The sequence below is a fragment of the Sitophilus oryzae genome, unplaced genomic scaffold (assembly GCF_002938485.1).
Source record: "Sitophilus oryzae breed Bouriz unplaced genomic scaffold, Soryzae_2.0 scaffold_1227_pilon_pilon, whole genome shotgun sequence".
Classification (NCBI taxonomy): Eukaryota; Metazoa; Arthropoda; class Insecta; order Coleoptera; family Curculionidae; genus Sitophilus; species Sitophilus oryzae.
The window spans coordinates 484,328-504,832 of record NW_022145868.1 but is presented as its reverse complement, the minus strand read 5'-3'; the positions used below and the strand labels follow the sequence as shown (position 1 = coordinate 504,832).

Sequence of the window (20,505 nt, the reverse complement as noted above, 5' to 3'; positions counted from 1 at the left end):
AAAAATCTTATCCCTAATCCGTCGTACCAAAATTGTTTTTTATGACGATGTGCAAACGAGTAAAATTTCCTGTGCGCAAAAATAAACTCGCGTAAAATAACATTAAACAGTGTAATAGAGAGATATCGCTAAACCGAATAGCGTGCATGGACGTTAATAAGGCCAGGTGTTATTTTCTTTACGTGAGGTGGTATTAACTCTCTTCATTTATAGTTTTCGGATCGGAAAGAATTCTGTTCGCGTCGCGTCCGCTATTTAAACTTAACCTAACTTTTAAAACTTTGAAATTGTTTTGTTTAGTAGGTATTTTAAAACTAAAGGGCTAAAGTGCTTATTTCCAGTGCTTTATTGTTCAACATCTGCCAGTGGGTTTAGGGCAACAAGCAACAAAGTCATCTACTGTAAGCCTAAGCCTCTTTATAGGTTCTTTAATATTGGAAGAGGTGGAATCCATATTTTGGACCATATTTATTTAATTAAAACTAATCCCAGCTACTTAAATATCAAATTACCTAATAAAACTAAAGTAATAATCAAAACAATTCAAACATAACCTAAAATAAAAGATCTCACCGGCCGGTCCCGGTTGTCAAATACCCGCACATGCCCATTTAAGCAATTTTTAAACGTTATTTAGAAATAGCGCTTGTTGTAATTGATCCGCAAATTACGTCAGGCGGTAACGTTATTAGCGGGTGTTGCGTTAAAAATTGACTCGCGCATATCGTAACCATGATAAGGTATGCGTAAATACTGCATGACGCTATTCGGTTTTTCGATATCTCTCTAATAACTGTGCCGGTGAGGCGCTGTGCACAATTTTAGAGGCCATAAGTGGGCGTGCTATGTGCGCAAACTAGTAACCTAACTAGTACCCAATTCCGAAAATTGGAACCACGAAAAACAATAAAGAAAAAACAAAGTAATTTTGGTATTTCTGTAGCTAATATTGTCTGATAGTTAATTAACCGTTTAACCAAATCAAACAACTCCGAGTATGCTCGAGTAGGGAAGTCGCTTCTTTTTTTCCTTCTGTAAGTATATTTTAGTTAAGCAGCTTGTCGGCGAAAGATTGAGAACGTCGGAGATGTCAGTGTTGACTTATTTTTAATGGATTTCGTAGTAATGTAGGTCAGGGAACTAACCGGGAATATCGTTTTTAAGTGTTTTATATAGATACGTGGTATAGAAGGAAAATATCAGTCGATCACGATTTTTTTCTACGTTCTTTCCGCGTAAATTTGTGTATTAACTTCTTTAACAATATGTTTCCATTTTAGTAGCTCTATAATATAGTTCCTAAATAATTTTAAGTTAGTTACTGTTGAAAAAAAAATAGAGTGACAATCTCATAGAGGAATTTTGATATGGAACATTTTCGAAAGAGTGGCTCATCCTGTATGATACAAATAAACCTGTCAATACAGAACACGAACAACAACATAATAGATTTTTAAATCTTAACTAATCGGAAACATTCTTTTTTTGAAAGCAACATGATTTGACATATTAATTTATACAATTTTACATATGTAAACATAAAACTGGGCAACCTGCCATCCTTTGCATTATTTCTGTTGTATTCAACTCGAGAAATAGACAAAAATAGCAATCACATCTATTTTCGTATTGATTAAAACATTCAATAAATTTCTCAGGCATTCGTATTATTTTTGACTGAAACTACTCTATATATTTTCCAGGAAATTTCTATAAAAAACAAATAAGGAGCTCCAAATTCAGACAGCTTCTTCGATGCATCTAAGTGGAAAACTATGTACGTTATAGTAATTCGTATCACAAATAAACTGATCAAATACGTCGTGCTGGTTATTGACGACCATTTTTCAGTTTATTATTTCAAGACGCATAGAGAGGCTCTATACGGTTACATTTAATAATGTGGATTATATTTAGAAATATTTCTGAAAGTTGCGGCTCGTGGTTCGATATCTCCTTCCTACGACTCTATAAGGGTATGGCGACTAGAGATGAGCAAGAAATCGCAAACTGCGATTCAATCGCAGCGATTTTAAAATCGGAATCGCAACCTGCGCCTGCGGTTGGCTCTCATAAGAAACTACGATTGCGATTTCTTCTATTTGCGAGTTTCAATTTAGACAACAGTATAACTATAGCTGCGATTTGCCTTGCTTGTTGTGATTTTGCTGCGAATGTGATTTTGTAAACTGGGACCGTGATTTCTAACTGCGAGTTTAAATTTTTAGGAGTTGCGATTTGCGATATTGGTGCGAATATCATTTTGTGGTCTATTGAAGCATTTTATAGTAAAGTAGTTCACCTCTATAACTTTTTTGTTTTTTCTGATATAATAACGAGATTTGGTATGTTAGTATATGACATAAATGGGGATTGATTAACGAATTGAATTGTTTTCAGACACTTCCTGTTTCACCGGAAATAGCTACAACTTTTGAGTTGATAACTTTTGACATTTTCTCTTAAAAACCCGTATTTTAAATTTCAATCTAGAATGTCATGGATGTGTTAAAAACAGAATTCCAATAACAGAATCTTAATCCAGATGCCTTGGAAAAATAGATTTGATCGTCTATTGTTTTTCGCGTCTTGTCCTGGCCAGTTAAAAGATGCCCAAATCGTATTTTTAATCATATCTCAATTTTTTCAAATGGAACGAGGATGGCTCATTGGTATATTTAGAAAAAAGCATTTTTTATGAATAATTTGGTTTGGTAAATATTAAAATCGCAATCGCAGGTTACAGTCGCAGCGATTTAAAAATCGCAATCGCAGTTTCAATTGCGACTGGAGAATCGCAATTTTGTTCATCTCTAATGGTGACATTATGAAATCGCATATACAGTGTTTCTCCATGTTGTTCCGTCTTGTCATCACCTATTTAATTATTGTCTTCACTTGGTCCACGCAAGGGTATGGAGATCTCCCCCTAGGACGTTTTCTGCTTACTTTTCCCTCCAAAATTAGTTTTTTAGGCCATTGGTGTTCCTGGAAATGTGGCAAAAATATCTTAAATAAGATTGATTCAAAGATGTTTACAGTCTAGACAAATAAATCTGTGGTCTATATTTGATGTGCAGTTGTTCAAGAATTGAAATGTTTGTACTGTGAACCGCAGCATCCGTTTATAACTCTACATTTTGAAAAGCATCGATGTTATGTCGTATTCCCAGCTTCTTCAACGTCCAGGTCTTCGAGACATAAGTGGCAATGGGGAAAATTAGGGCTCTTAGGTAGTCTCAGTTTGTTGCTAAGTGAAACGGCCGAATCTTTCCATATTTTATTAAGTCTGGTCATGGAATTGCGTGTTATACACAGTTTTCTTTTGATTTCTGCATCACATCTTCCTTTGTTTGAGATCAAAGAGACGAGGTATACGAATTGATTGATATTGAAATATTGATCTACAACTTCGAAACCTGCTATTTTTGCAGTGTTCGTGGGATTCCGATCGATTGTCACACTATCACATCCAAATAAGACACTTTTTATTTTTTTATTTCTAAAAAAGTCTTTTAACGGTAAGTATTACACGCTAACTCTGATGAAAGATGACAACACGCGTAGAATTGGCATGTTACGCATATTTAGCATACTCATAGCGATTCTGTAGAAAGTAATAGATAGGTTTAAACCTTAACATCAGATAAGATATTTTTGTGTATAAATTTCAATAAGTTTACGAGGTATCGTTTTTGCGAGGGGTGTCTCACTATTCACAATCTCTGGCAAAATTGGCAGTCTTGTGACAGTAGCCTATAATAATTACATGGCAGTCATAGGCAATCTTCGCAGTTACTGGCAGTTACTTGGCAGTAGAATAGTATTTTGGCAGTACATGTAATTTTTACCGCTTTTGGAATAAATAGAATTAATGAAACAACGCTAAAATTTAATTAAGTTTTGTTCTTTCAAGAAGATGCATTAAAAATTTGGAGGTTCACGTGTGCATTTATTAAGGAACTACCACTGGTAGCTCCTTACCACTAGTAGTTTAACATTTTCTGGCAAAGACAAATTTCGTAAAAATAAAACTAGATTTAATATACAAAAAATAATCAGCAATTTGATATTAAAATCAAAACCCTGTTGTGTATTTCTATTAATAAACGTAAGCTATTCAAAAATGAAGCACGGCATTATGCATAATTTAGTGGATCATTAACATTTAATTGTAAAAGTATACGACAAAATAACATTTATTAATGCTCATAATGACATTACGTCGATCGTTAGTAGATGCAAAGCTTTAAAAAACTATTTCTGATTAATATATTATCATGAAAGTCATTATGGCCTGTAAATCAATGGAATAGGAGTATGGCTATTAGCGCTTATTGCCTTAATTGATATCTCGCAGAAGGTCGATATAGAACCATCATTGATTGCATTAAAAAGCAAACATTTTGTTTAAGAAACTAGTTCAGATAATAGGGCAGGATATTTAAATTAGGATGATGAACACAAATTCTTTATTCTATTAAAATTACTCTCTTTATTGTAGATAGAGATTGTACCTTATATATCTATTGTGTCCCGTTTTCTTGAGTTATAACTCATCATACACTCTCAGAGCTTTGACAGAAGCCAGTAGCTGAGACGGTATTACAGAGGTTACTTCTCCATCTCCCATATCAGTCGTACCAAAATTGATGGCACGGTCTTCTCAGTGATGGGGTGTTCTGATGTTTCTCCTATTTCTCCACAGAATCTGAATTTGCCGTTGTTTCTTAGCTGCAATCTACTGATGTCTTCCTTGATAAGACAGAGTCCTGTTAAAAACGCTGTAGTGCTTTAGCAGATTTTTAGGATCACCCTCATCGATCCTAAGAGAAAAGAAAGACGTTAAAATAAAGTCAAAATGGCAAATTCGTTAAGAAGAGTATCGTTCCAACTTAATTTGAATACAAAATAAATTTAGATACCGTTATAAAAGAGATTTTTCATTTTTGTGTTGCGGTCATTTGCATGAGAAAAGTCTTGAAAGAAAGACTGCCCATCCAGATGCTTCCATTAACGGTCTATGTAAAGTAAAAGTGTACGGAAAATGGAGCCATTGTGCTCCATTTTAGATGGTTTGTAACGAATAAAATTATGCCCTTTTTTAAGTATAAAGATCGGTTTAGTTTTGGTCTCGAGGGTTACTATATGGAAAACTATGTTTATTTTGGATAAATTTGTATACACTATAATAGCTTACATATCTAGAAATTCTTGAATAATTATACCTCTACTTCACTGAATATTTATAATAGAAATGAACTACCGGAGTGAATTGAAATGAAACAATTTTAACTTTAATGCTTAATCCTGCTTCAAAATCGAATAAATTTAATTTTCTGAATATCAATCTTCCAATGTATTTTTAGGTTAGTGCGTTATTTCTATCTCGGTATATTTTTAAAGTGCTTCAAAATAAATTTTGAACATTTGAGGTGACTCGAGGAAATCTTTCAAATTTGTCGGCTTCTTGAATAGACATATCTTAAATTTTATTGATATTGTATTTTTATTACGTCATTCTGAATATTCCTTTATTTATGCAACATGGAACAGAAAAAAAATACGTCACAGTAATCTTTGAAATGGTAATCGATGTTAATTTCTTTTAGGTTCACTCCTATATATTATTATTATTATTAAAAATTGTTATAAGGAATTGTCGACAATTAATACTTAATTTAGAAAAAAATTAAATAACACACGAATGAAATTATTATCCTGTCTACAAACTTTATACATTTTTATTTAACATATTAATTTTTGAGAAGTTTTTTTTTTGTTAATTTGTAACAAATGACGTATAGAAGATTATGCGACTCAAAAAATCAATGATCGTCCATTTAAAGGCCATTGTGACGTCCATTTGTTATCGTGTATTGGCTGTATCAATGTCCAGTAATTAGGTAGTTTTTTTTAGTCCGAATATTTAAATTTAATAGATTCTTAAATTTTATTAGGTTCAATAACCCCATATTACCATTTTATTCCATTACAAGCAACAAACGCACTCTGAAAATCCTCTAAACAAAAGATAATTTAAATATAACGGCAACGTAGCGTGAAATTTTCCACAAGCATTCTTGCAAAGGTGAAATAGCTAATGCTGCTGAAAATTTGCTGAAGCCAGGTTGATTTATTCTATAAACTGCAAATATCCTGCATAATAACAATGGCAACACTGCGGTTAGAATTGCCGCATAGCTTTATTTGTTTATGTTCGATATAATAATGTAATTTGTTTTAATTACAATTTCTATGATTGAGGCAAATCATATTGAGCATTATGAGATATTATTTATTTATATGTGTAGTCAATAGCCTGATGAGTAATAGTAACATGTAAGATTTAAGACAAGAAATTTAGCAGAATTTAAATAACTATTTTGATAAAATGTATGAATAATTTGGAATTCATCCGGAGATAAATAAGTAAATTTGTTTAGATTTATGTAAGTTTATTGTTGCCTTCAAAGGCTTTGCAATGCATTTTATTTATTCACTGTTTTTTTTTCTTGCATTATTTATAATTATTTGCTCTTTTTACTGTGTTAGTTGTAATTCCCATAATGTAAACTATTGACTTAATAAATAATACACATTGCATTAATTTAATAAACCATTGGGATTAGTGAAATGATATGTAATTTATTATCTTATTATAAACATAACTTACATATTTTTATATGCAAGTGCTGATATACATATAAAGTTGACATAACATATAAGAGTAAATACATTTGTCATCTTTTAAAAATTCTCATTTTTGGGGAACACGACCTGTCAGTCTATTATTCGCTTTTATATAAATAAAAAATGAATGGTAGGAGTAAAACCAGAATCGTACTCAAATTTACTAATAGAAATATATAAATTTTTTCTACAACAAACCCCAGTACTTTTAGGAATATTTTCAGTATCTAAATGGTTTCATGCCATTAAAATTTAAAAATAAAGTGTTGTTAATAGTATGTATTTTCAGGGGTTTTAAAACTAAATATGTATATTAGAAAAAATTGTGTAGCCATGATATTTTTATTGTTTGTTATTTTTTATTTTCTTATATTTCTATATTTGCTAAAAATTATATTTTGTGAGTACTCTATGTAGTACTTAATAACTTTGAAAAGATAGTACATGTTAAAATATCCTTAACCTAAATTGGGATATGTATCTATATTAGATCTATACTTGCAATATTATTAAATAGATTTTATGATGCAATTTTTAGTTGTTTGTAATAATTACTCATATCTCTGTCCATTGTTTATCATTGTATAACTCTGTTAAGTTACCTTCCCGTTGATGTAATCCAATCTAGATATTTCTGTATGACTCAGGACTAAGATATTTATACTTAACCCTCACAATGCATTTGGATGGCATATCCCACTTTTATTTTTAGTACTACCGAGAAATTGGGATACCTAATAATAATTCGTCCTTGGTAATGAAACCACTTTGCCAAAAATTCGGTGACGTAGCAGAAGTTTGTTTTGGTTAGTTTTAAGTGTTACTACTGACGGTGCTACTGATGTTTTAGAAAAAAAAAACTTTTTAATGGATCTCATTGATAAAAAATATGAAGTAAATCTTGTACCATTTTCTAGCATCAACCTTCAAATCACTTTATAATAATTTTACAGATTAAACATGGATTTAAATTTTTTCTAAATATAACTCTATGTCATATATTGGAATTGCCACGAGGATGAGATTTACAGCATTAGATGTCTGGCGATTGACTTACAATGTAGGCCACTAGATTATTGAATATAATGTGCTGTTTAATGATTAACATCTTGCTGAAGGCAGAGCATATTGTACCCGGGATCGTGCTGTAAAATATTAACACTAGCAAAGTTTACAGAATTAAACTTTGGCACTAATCAGAAGAGTTTCTAAGATTTTACTGAAATTCTTGTAAAAGATCACTGTGAAACATATTTTTTATAAGTATCCAAACAATATCGTACAGTCGATGGCAATTAGACGTCATTAACTAAAAATTGACATAAAACTTGTCAAAAATCAACACTAATTATAGAAAGATTAAAAAGGATCGAATTTTTACAGACACATAAATCTATTTCCAAAAAGAAAAACTATTTTTGGGTTGGGCAGTAAGCGCTTTAAAAAAGAAAGAATAGTACAGGCAAAGTAAATGACGTCTAGGGCTTGACCTCGCCTAAATTATCATCGATTGTTACTCCCCAGCCGTCTTTGACGCCGTTTTTTTTTGCTTGTATGGTATATAAAATACAAGTATTTTGGGAGTCTACAAATATTTTAAATTACTATCTATGCCTAAACATAAGCAACATAAGTAGGCAGATAATATCTCCCCTCGCATTCAGAAGCAAAAAAAATAAAGAAAAAACTATTCAAAATGTCTAAATATACCTAATGTATAAATATATAAATATAAAAAATATACCACTCTATTCAAAATGTCTAAATATACTTTGTTTTTTTGGTAGACTCCCCGATCTGTCCTAAAAAATAAAAAAAGAAATAAATTAAAAAATGAACTTGTGACAAAGCTATAAATATTATTTATTATAATATTATGTTTTAATACCTCTCACCGTTGGAATAATACTAATGACCATTTGTTTACCGTACTGTTTCTTCCAGAATAAATGGGCTCGCGCTTGCACCATATCCAAATAAATATTTTCTACTAACGTCGTGCGAGAACATTTCCTAGTGATATTATCAGGGATGGGTAAACATTATAATTTTTTATATAACACTTTTATTGCATCATTGAGTTTTTCTTTCATTGTTCATTTACACGATTATTAAATAATTATGTAGCTGATATTAATAAAATAAAGACTGTTCAGTCATCGTCCACCGTTACGTCATCATTCTTTGTCAAATACGAGTTTTAGGGGATGTCTGAGATCAGTTCATATTGTTTAGAAATTTTAAAGTACGTTCCTAAATTATTGGTTGAACAAGTTCCGTTTTTGTTTGACATTTATTCTTTTTTCTTGAACTCTTCACTAGTTACGATCCCTTTTTTAATTCCAATCCTTTGGACTGTTGAAATTTCTATTTCTAAAGCATCAGAAACTCGCTATAATATTTAAAAACGCTATACATTTGTATTTTACATAGTATATTACAGCTTTGCGTTGTACTTACTTCATATACGGTGGTCCACGGGCAAGAGTACGTTCTACCAGCGTCTCTTTCTCGAGAAAAATAATTTGTAAGCTTAGCAATGGGTTCTTGTTCATTTTGATTAAATCTTTGAGTAATTTTTGCAATAAAAAAAATTGAATTTTGTTTTACAGCAGCAATGAAATTTTAATTTTGACATTGATCGATGTCCGTCAATAAAATTATAACCTCAAATCAAATGACTATGACAATTACTAAACAAATATGCAGTAATTTACCAAATGCAGTAATGACGTCACCAATCTCTTTCATCTGGTTGGCAAGTGAACGAGAGAGTTCAAAATATATGACGTGACTTTGAACGACGGCTGAACATACTATACTAGTGATTGTGGTTAGTAAAAAAGTTACATGCTCTTCATAATTAAACACAAAGACTTACAAAAGTCTTTCAATGTTCCTTCAATATGTAGGCTGGCCTCCAGACTCTTATAAATTGGTTATGTTAAAAAAGTGGTGTAATTAATATAGAAATATGTAAGCAGTGTAATTTTTTGTATGTAGTAAACTGCGTAATAAATAAATAATTTATTCGACCACAACCCTGGATATTTTCCGCGGTATAATTTTGACACGGCGCTGTGCTTATGCAGGAAAAGGGTTCTAGCGCTAAAACGAATATGAATAATAATTTTGGAAGGTTATGTGCTTTATTGTTGTTGTTTCTGTACAGTGTAGGTATAAGTACATTTATGCAGAGCTCAAAAGAGGAATGCTGCCGCTTTTTTCCCCGCTGCAAAATTTGCATGTGGAATGAGCGCAGTACTGAAAAACTAAAAGGCTATTAGAAAAACAATATTTCCAGAGTTGTGCAATTATATTTCAGGAAAAAGTCCGTTATTGTGTAGTATTTTTAATTGGATACCTTTACGTGGTACAAGTACTCTCCAAGCAGTATTGGAATGTCAGTTTTATGGATAATTTTTGGCATTTTTGTCCGAAAAATAACGGACTAATTAATTATATTTCATTTAATGAGAAACTAGCTGACGCGGTAAGAGAGTGAGCTTTTTCGTCAATCTTGTAGTACGGATGACTGATTGACCGAATAAAGTGGAATGATTGAGACCAATTATTGATTTGACATTTGCTGTCATTTGTTCTCTATAAGTTCGTTTACATTCCAATTCAGATATTTTCTATTGTATTTCAATATCTTCCTAGATTTATATACCGGGTGCGTCTCGAAAATGGCTCACTCCTATAACCTCTTTATTTTTTTTTAGATAAAATAACGAGACTTGGTACGTTAGTATATGACATAAATCAGGATTGATTGACGTATTCAATTGTTCTTGGTCACTTCCTGTTTCACCGGAAATGACATCAACTCTTGATTTTTAAATGGCACACTCGGTATTTTTTTTACTTGATTCGATAGAAAATGACATTCTGAATAGAATGACATAACATGTCAACTTTGACTTTCTCGCTTAATAAAAAAAATCAAAATTTAAGTAAGGATGTAGTCAATAATCACCATACAGGCTAATAAAACTACTTTTTCAAACCTGTCAAGCTTTCGAGAATTTTCTTCCCATCATCAGGACAGTTTGACTGAGTCAATTAGCAAAAACAACATCCTCTGCACAGAAAGGCCTTAAAACTAGCATCATATGACATTGGACTACAAGGACATTTCCTTTATAAAATAATAAAATACATACCCAACGGCAATACTTTTTACAAAAACACTTAAACCAATTTTTTTTTTCAAATTTACTAAGACTAATTTTTACATTGTTGTTTCGAGCTCGATCAAACAGTGACTCTGAGTCACTGTTCACTGTCACTGGTCGATCGAAGTGACCGAAAACAAGGGGTGAGCCAGTTTTGAGACGCATCCGGTATGCTACTTTTCCACTATTTTTCGATTAATGTAATAATATTCTACAGAGTTTTAAATAAGTGCAAATATTTTTAGGGATTGTATATTTCGACCCCAGGAACACGTCTATCAGGTTTTTTCGGAAAAAAGATGTTGAAAATTTTGGTAATGAATAATAATGGTAATGGTAATATAAATAATTTGGTTTCGGGAATCTCTGATATTACCATGGTTACGGACACTAAGAGGAACGTAAATACAGAAAAAATGAGTTTTTTTTAAACAAATATATATTTTTTTTAATTTCTCAACTTGAATTGTTTGGTTATTTTGGACTTATTTGAAAAACGGTAAAGAGAAAATATGTTTCAATTATCGAGGTCTACCAGCCCTGAAAATATTTGCACTTATTTAAGACTCACCCTGTATATGTCTAGTAAGTCACGGATTTATAGTGAACATCAATTATTACAAATAAGCTATAAGCGTGCGTGATATGAGCTATAAGTTGCGGAAGATGGCGGAGTTCTAAACCTAACTAATTTAAAAATGAATTTTCTGTATTTGTTTTTCCATGAATTTTCCCACATTTTAATAGTTATTCTGCTATTCCGGGCGGAGACGAATCCAACAAAACAGAGATCATTAAAATCGGTCTAGTCGTTCTTGAGTTATAAAAAGTGTAACTAACCCCAATTTGTTTTATTTATTTAGATATAGATAGAATTTGAAATTGACTACTAAACTGGAGAAATTTTAAGCTGTTTGAAATACAAAATTATTAATTAGAATTGCTTAAACCTGAACTATTTGTTTAAATAACAGAAATGTTAATTATTGTTTTCATGACATTCCAATTTTTGTTTAATTTTAACACACAAAAAAAATACCATAAAAATTCTCGCGCGTGTTGTTAATACGCTGTTATTGTTTTCAATCGTTCTTAGTATTCTTATTTACCTATTTATATATTTCCTATAATAAATACTAATAACCGTATATTTTTATTTAACGACTTTTTCTGTATAATTTACATAGCACTGTTACTCTCAAGCTTAATTATACACTTTTTATGCATTTCAATAAGACTGAGTGTATTTCGCTGAACCAAAAATCTGAAAAATACTTTGTTTTTTTATTTTTATTTCTTATATGATTATTTATATTTCTGTCAATTTTTATAAGAGGTCATATTCTAAGAGGCTCATTACCCATCAGGATCATCACTCTCGTATCTGAACGAATGAAGTAATATTCCTGGAATATCTTTGCGCTCTAATTCAAACATCTAATGCCAGCTCTGTGCGTTTATTGAAAAATATGTTTATTTAATTGACCGACTTCCATATTCAAATTTGTCCACTTTTGATCTCTGGTAATATTTCGAAGTGCTCAAAATTAATTCGTTCGACTCCATGACGGTGGTCTATTTTCGTCCGGTACGTCATTTTAATTTAGATGTAATAGCTCAACTATTGAATCAATTATGTTTACGATACATGGGACTAAATATTTTTATTGATGTTGACATAAGGGTAACGCTGTTTGTTATGCATTTCTCTTAGCGATGTATTATGGTAATGTAGCAATATAAGTACCGATTAATGTCTTCAGCTTCTGTAGGGATTCTTTGACCAACTTCGAATTGATGGTTACTGAGTTGGTAGCTCTTAAGGCTGCTTGACTGTCGGATAAGATGGTTTATGATTTAAAACCAGTGTAGTCTAAAAATATTTAGATTTTGTGCCTCTGAGGAGCCAATTGTAGTTATCAACTTCTTTATTTGAGTTTAATTTAGATAACAATTTGAGTATTTCGGGTTTGAAATATCAATAATTTCAAGTTATAAAAATAAACTTTTTATAAAGCGGCCCATATATTATAAAACAAATTGTACAACAAAACGATGCGCAACGTTGTGTTGCACAACTGCATCACCCACGCACTTGGTAAAATTTTGATTAAACTTTTTATTAAAAGTTGTGCATTGTTCGAGAAACAATCATGTCCCCAATTACCATTGCATCAATTATTATCGTACATACATGCGTTATTTGGATAAAAGAACTAAAATATTGCACAACAAAGCGCATCACACACATGCACTACACAACGCGTTGCGCAAACAGTCCTGTTGCACAAAAGCATTCAAACATTCTTGAAACTTATCAAACAATTGCACAACGCATCAAACAGGACCATACATTGGCAACTCGTTGCGCAACAGCCTGTGTTGCGCAATTTGTTTGATAATAGGTTTGTTCCAACCAGCATTTCGGGATCGTTTCGAAATCGTACTCGAATCGGTTTTCTTGCACTTTGTTAGCATGCGCGGACTTCGAATAGTTTCGTGACGGTGCAAAAAGTATCAACGTTGGAACGCTTTGTGGATTATTTTCGGGACTGTCAAAAGTGTCAAGCGTGCGTGTATCGATCGGTTTTTTGTTTTTGTTCGAGGATACAAGAAAATACGATTAAAGCTTACCTAAATATTGTTCATTTTTTACCATCGTCACTCATCCTTAATTATTATCTATAGATAATTATGGAAGTGAACAATTTAAAATTTCCGAACGATTTACTCCACACAAACTCACAAGCAAAAGTATAACGCACACGTATTCGAATTCGTAAAAAATAACCAAAACAGAAGCATATCAGCCGGACGCCGGACCAGAATCAGCTGTTAAAAGTCGATAATCCCTGCTAATATGCTTTAATACGCAAGTCAACCCAAACAGTTCTCAATTTGGACCATGTACCGAAATTACTGTTCTGAAATCGTAACTAAACGATCCCAAGCTAGGTTGGTACGCAAATAGGATCGTCCGATAACCGTCAAATCTCGGTTGGAACACATTTGAATTACTGCGCACGAGCGTGATCGTTCGGTGACGGTTCTGCGGCGGGTTGGAACAAACCTAATGTATGGGCCCCTTAACAATATAAACTTATGAAAAAATACAAAATTTAAAGTCAAAATATTTTCCACTTCCTGATACCTCTGGTTTAACTGTTGAAACATTCAGCCTAAAACAAGGAACCAATTTTCTTCAAATACTTTATGTTTTGGAACTTACTTCAAGTGTTATATAGTTGTTTTTATTAGATCACACTGTATAAAGAAAGACTAAACCAAGTCTAATTTAATATAGTTTCTATTAAATTTTCTTATACAGACGTTAAACAAGAGCATTATGATGACAGTGCGGGTTTATATTCTGAATTATAAATTAAGTAGCTCCAAGGCCTGTAATAAATTGCAAGATATACCTAGATCTTTGAAACTTATAACGAAATATCGATGTTATAATAAATTATTTTTAGATAACGTGGAGAAAAAAGAAACATTGACATCTAGCTCGGTATGATGAAAGGGTGGTTTTCACGCAACGATCGTTTTATCGGAGGAATTACATCAACTTTAACAATAAATAACTACTTATTCGTGCATTTATTCTGTTCTGCGTTTGTCGTTAATCTTAGTATTAATGCGAAGAAAACGCATTAAAATAGCAAATATATAAATCAAAATTTATCAAAACTAATGAAATATGGATTTTTTGTGTTTTACTAAGATTACCAGTTTAACGTTTTTTTTTAAATTCCGTAGGGATAATTTTAAATCTATCAAAAGTACAGTAAAAAATGTGATTGTTGCATCTAGGTTGATTAACAGTTGCCGAATTATGAAGCTTGGATTTTGAAATGTTTAACGAAAATTTTGTACTTTCCAGACATGATATAATCTCATTTTATACATCGATAAACGCTAACTTGAAAACTAATGTCAAATATTATTAAGTATCAGTTTCCGCAGAATGGCATCGTTAAAAAAAAACATCGAAATTAATTAAATCAAATTGCTTAAGTGATATTTTCAAAAGTCAATAACTCGGAAACGGTTGGTTTGTGGTACATTGTGTGTATTTCGATTTTTTGCTTAGAATTGAAGGAAGAACCGAAATATGGCAATAATATGCAGTGCTTTCAAAAGTTCAGTTGGGAAAGATACGTTGTTAATTTTTTCCTAACAATATGGTTTAGCTAAACTATGTCATTTATGCTAGCAAAAATTATACATTTTGTTTTCTAATATTGCAGTGCGCACTCTATATCTCCCAGTAGTATTCCAACTAATAACATGAAAGTGCTAAACTTATTTTTTAGTTAAATAGAACCTAGTGGGTTAAAAATATTCTCAAAGTAATTAAAACTTTTACTCTGTTAAATGTTGAAAACTCTAAATGGCAAATACATGTAGTAAATTTTGTTCAAAATAGAGTTGAATGTTTCCATAAACAGCATCTCATTTTGTTTTATCGTTTCTGCGTAAAGCATTTAGTTTTATTCAGAGTATAGGTGCATATTTTTTGTTATTATACAGGGTGAGTCTTAAATAAGTGCAAATATTTTCGGTAGGTCTCAATAAAAGAAACATATTTTTTCTTTACCGTATTTCAAATCAAGTCCAAAATAATCGAGTTATTTTACTTTGAAAATTTAAAAAAATAGTATATTGTTTTATTAGCAGTAAAAGTGACACTTTTCGTGGCGAGATTTTACGTTTTACAGGCGAGCCACAAAAAGTCCTTTAGAACATGCTATTTTTTCAAACGCCACAAATATTTTTTTCGACAATTTCAAACATTTCAAATTTAAAAGTAATACCTTGTATGTAATTAGACAGGGTGTCCCAGAAATAAAGCAAGTATTTTAACTGGTAGTATAGTTCAACATGCCTATGAGGTTTTTATTCGTGAAAAAAAAATTTGAAAATTCGAAATTTTTTGGAATTTTTTTAGTTGTTAGTTGAAAAACATAAGTTCTTGATAATATGGCAACATAGGTATTAGATTAAATTTACAAGAAAGAAAATCCAGAAAAGATCCAGTGGTTCTCAAAATATTAGCAAAAAAATCATTTTTTTTTTGGAAATTTTCAAAGTAAAATAACATCGTTATTTTGAACTTATTTGAAAAACGATAAAGAGAAAATATGTTTCTTTTATCGAGCACTACCACCCCTTAAAATACTTGCACTTATTTCTGGGACACCCTGTATATCGAGAAACTATGGTTACGCTCCTTGAATTTGACGCTTTATGTCAGTTTAATAATATATTTCCATACTTTTGTGCTTGGGCGTAAAAGTGCTTTACTTTTCTGCCTAGGCGTTAAAATGACTTTTTAATATTGTCAATAAGGTCAAAAAAATTAACACTTTTGTGACGTTTGAAAACCAATGTAATTTTCTGGCTTAAATTTTGACAATCACTGAATTTTTTTGTTTCTTTTTCTTGTAAATTTAATCTACTACATATGTATGTATGTTGCCATATTATCAAGAAATTATATTTTTTAACTAAAAACTAAAAAAAAATCAAACTTTAAAAAAAAATTGCTAAAAAATACCTCTTAGTCGTGTTTTTGGGGTCGAAATATACTAGTCCTAAAATTATTTTTCTTTTTATTAAAAAAGGGACCTACACACAAACACATTTAAATTTAAAACATACTGTTGAACATGTTTTAAACAGTTTTAAAGAAATATTTAAAACAAGTATTGGTGTTTTAAACAAAATTTTTAAAACATAAAAACCCTGATTGGTAGAATCTATTAAATAATAAGGCAATTATATAATTCTTAAAAAAAATAAATTCCAGCGGATACTTTCTCCATAAGGCACACCCTTATGGAGAAAGTATAGGCTAAACTAGCCTTAATGACATATTATGAAAACTACTATTTAAATAACTTCATATTCTAAGTTAAAAGGAAAGTCGTAAAGCTTGGAAAATCGCTAAACTAGTTTGCGTAATCCGCATCCTCCATTTTCGCTCCTAATAAAGAAAAGCTACATATTAACCTCTGTAGAGATTTCCGCGCGTGGTAGGGAAAATAGTGGGAGGTAAAGCGAAAAGCGGAAGAAAAGCTCAACACAACTCACACACACGCACCCATAAAGCTATATAGACAGGGATAGAGTGGGAGAGAGATCGGGACGGAATTTCTCGGTATGTATGCTAATACGGGGCAAACCTAATAGAATCTGTATTATTGCGTTTGGAAGGTAGACGAGCGAAGCCCGAATTAGCCAATTTGAATAAGCTTGCGTCAAGGGTCGAATTATCAAATGAAGAAATTAGATAATGCTTACCCTCATCCTCGCAGGCTTCGCTCCGCTCCTGATCCTCACCGGATAAAAAGGAATAGGGCTTTTCTATCATGTGTGAAAATCATTTGGTATGGGCATAGAGATTGACAATGAATGTTTGTTCACACTTCAATTCGCAGACGATCAAATAATAGTTGTCAATGACAAAGACGATATGCAATATATGCTAAGAAAACTTATTGAAGAATACATGGGGCTTGACAGTTAACATAGCCAAAACAAAATATCTATGTATAGGCGCACAAGAAGGAAACTTGAATTTGGACAACGGTCACGAAATTAAGCAGTGTCAAGAGTATGAGTACCTGGGAATTACATTTGATAACACTGGAACTGACGGCAGAGAAATAGAGAAAAGGATTATCAACGCGAAAAAAATAATCGGATGTCTAAATGGAATCTTATGGAGCAAATCAATAACAAAGCGAAGAAAATTCAATATATATGAAACCATGATAAAGAGCAACCGGGGAACACCAAAACTGGGAAGACCAAAACTGGAATGGCAAAAAAGCGTACACAAAGCGATGAGTGAAAGAAACCTGTCAACAGAGGCTTGTACGAATAGAACAGGCTGGAAATTGGGTATCGGACAACGTAGAAAAACGTTCTAAACCGACTATATATATATATATATATATATATATATATATATATATATATATATATATATATATATATATATATATATATATATATATATTTTCTCTTGAATCGTATGCTTGATTTCAATATGCTTTTTAAACAATTTTAGCTTGATGCTTCATGAATATATCTAATGTGTTACCATTTTAAACAATTCGTCCTTATATCATATACATTGTTAAGGAAGTAAGGACTTTTCAGTGTATCTTGATATATTCTGTGGTATGTGCAACTGTCAGTTGAAAAAAAAATGTAACGGAAAATTTCAGCGTGACTTTCCAGAATTATTCACTTGATGACTAATCTATTGTAGAAAATACAGGTTTTTAAAGAAAAGTTGGATACTGATATATTTAATCATATTTGAACTGAATTATTTGGTTGGTAGTTGTTAAAGGCGCTTTAAATGCAGAAGGATACATACGTGATTGCAGAGATGGTTTTAAGTCTAGAAGTTGGTCTCCACCATGTTCAATTAAAGCAACAAGAGCTGATATATCTTCTGGATTTAAAACAATCTCTGCTGGAGTAACTTCTCAACTGCCAACATACAATATTAATATTCTTTTTCAATAACAGTGACATTACAAAAACAATAACCAATATTTCATGGGTGTGTTGCTGAGGACTAAAAGCAAAGGCATGATTTTACTGCCAGCACTTCTGTAAATTATTACTCTGTTATAAGTAAAGTTATTGAGTTGTTAGTGTTACTAAGTTAAGCTTCATTCATAACCTCGAAATTAGTGGAATAAATTAGTAGTTTCAATTAGCCGTAGAAGTGTGTTCACCTAATTTTAATGTAAGCATTCAGAACGTCATAATTAGTGGTAGTAATTTTCAATTAGTGGAAAAAGTTAACAAACCTTTGACTTTTGCACTAATTATACTTCAAAATTTGCGAATGTCATTTTGGCCTTTGATTATCACCCGTCAAGAAAAATTTTGGTTAGAAATGAAAAGTTTATTGTTTTATAAGCTAAATATTATGCTTTCTCTATGGATACAACAGCCTACCGCAAGCTGATGCTAGGATATTTTATTAATTTTAATTGTGTTTTTTAGATCTTGTGAATTATCGTAAACTAAAAAGTATAAAGTGTAATTGAAAGCACTAATTTATTCCACTAATTGGGAGGTTCTGAATGAAACTTTATTGAGACGTACCTACATATCAACAAACAACTAATTTCTTACTTTGTTAAACCCTTCCCAAAAGGGTTTCAAACTTTTGCCAAAACAACAACATTTTGTTTCTTCACGTATAATAGATAGTTAATTTTTGATTTAAAAATAGACCAAAAAACTATCAAATAATTTAGCTACGCATTGATTCAAAAATCTCCAAAATCGGCTCACTAGAACAAAATATATGGAACTTACATGACAAATTTAAGGTGTCTGTATGTTTGTTTTTATATTATTACAGTTTTCTTTATTTATTCGTCTTATACATAAATAAATTATCAGCTCTGCTCTATTTTTATTATTATTACCATCTCAAAAGGACCTTCATCTTACCTCGCACCGGAAACTCTACTACCTCTCTTTGTTTTCTCTCTCCACCCAATAGCATACCGCCCTAATCTAACATGTTGCGTCCACTGTTGATTTGATCCAGCACCAGCGACATTACCTGGCGCTCGGCGGTCTCTTTAGACAAGCGACCGAGCGGGAAGAGGGGGTGCATAGAACTCACCCCCACACCACCCACACCCCCGTGACGACATCATCGACAAACATGAACTTTGACCGTTTGAGGGGTAGGATGCGCCTCGTTTGCACCGGCCCCGCGCTGGTGTTGATGCTGGTGGCGCTGCAGCTGCCTCGCCACGTTTCTGCAGGTAACTAACTCGATTTTCCAGATTAGTTTTAAGTTTGAGGCCAAGTCTGCTCTGACGGAGGGCGTCTTTGTGTTGGTTGGAAGGTAGCGGTGCTTATTTCGCGTGGCCGCCTATGATAATTAGGGGTTGCGAAGGGGATTTGTCAACGTAGTAATTGGTTTAAACGGAGTTGAGAGTCGGGTGGATTTTGGCAGTCGGAATTTGGTTTGAAAATTATTTTCAAACCAAATTCATATGATATAAATATTTTTTTTTTCAAACGTCACAAAAGTATTAATTTTTGCGACGTGATTGACAATGTAAAAAGACATTTTAACGCCTAGGCATAAAAATACGAAAGTATATTATTAAACTGACATAAAGTGTCAAATTCAACTAGCCTAACCATTCTCGATATACAGGGTGGTCCGAACTGTATTCCGGAAACTTCGACAGCATATTCTGCAGATAAAAATAAGTAAAAAACTTGTATAAATGCATGTCTTAAAATGCTTAGTTTCGGAAATACAGGGTGTAGAAGTTTCATTTTTATTTCGATTTTTTCCAAATAATTTCTGAAGTAACGTCAATATTTGGATGAAAATTGGTGTCTGGGAGTTTTTTGAGACGAGAAATTTGATTTTGATGTCAATATGACTCTCATTTGTAGAGAGCGCCACGTACATGTGTTTTAACTGTTTTGAAGTGTAATAACTTTTCGTCCGTACCTGTATAAAAGTACTGTGTGAAAAAATATACATTTGCGTGACTTTTTACGTAAAAAATGTCTCTTGGTAAAAATCGCTACGAGTAACCGTTCTCAATATATTTAGAATGGA

General features: G+C 32.0%; 1 protein-coding gene across 9 annotated transcripts in view; it reads left to right on the top strand.

The window, feature by feature from the left end:
- Positions 1–20,505, top strand: part of LOC115874102 (basement membrane-specific heparan sulfate proteoglycan core protein) — a 220,336-nt gene that overhangs the window by 69,635 nt on the left and 130,196 nt on the right. Inside the window, exon 2 of one of the 9 annotated variants that reach the window (XM_030889172.1) lies at positions 19,417–19,687. The exons of the other annotated variants lie outside the window; for them this stretch is intronic. Within the exon in view, the coding sequence (XP_030745032.1) occupies positions 19,585–19,687 (103 nt within the window). The 5' untranslated portion in view covers positions 19,417–19,584. The remainder of the gene's footprint in view (positions 1–19,416; positions 19,688–20,505) is intronic. 9 annotated transcript variants of the gene reach the window in all.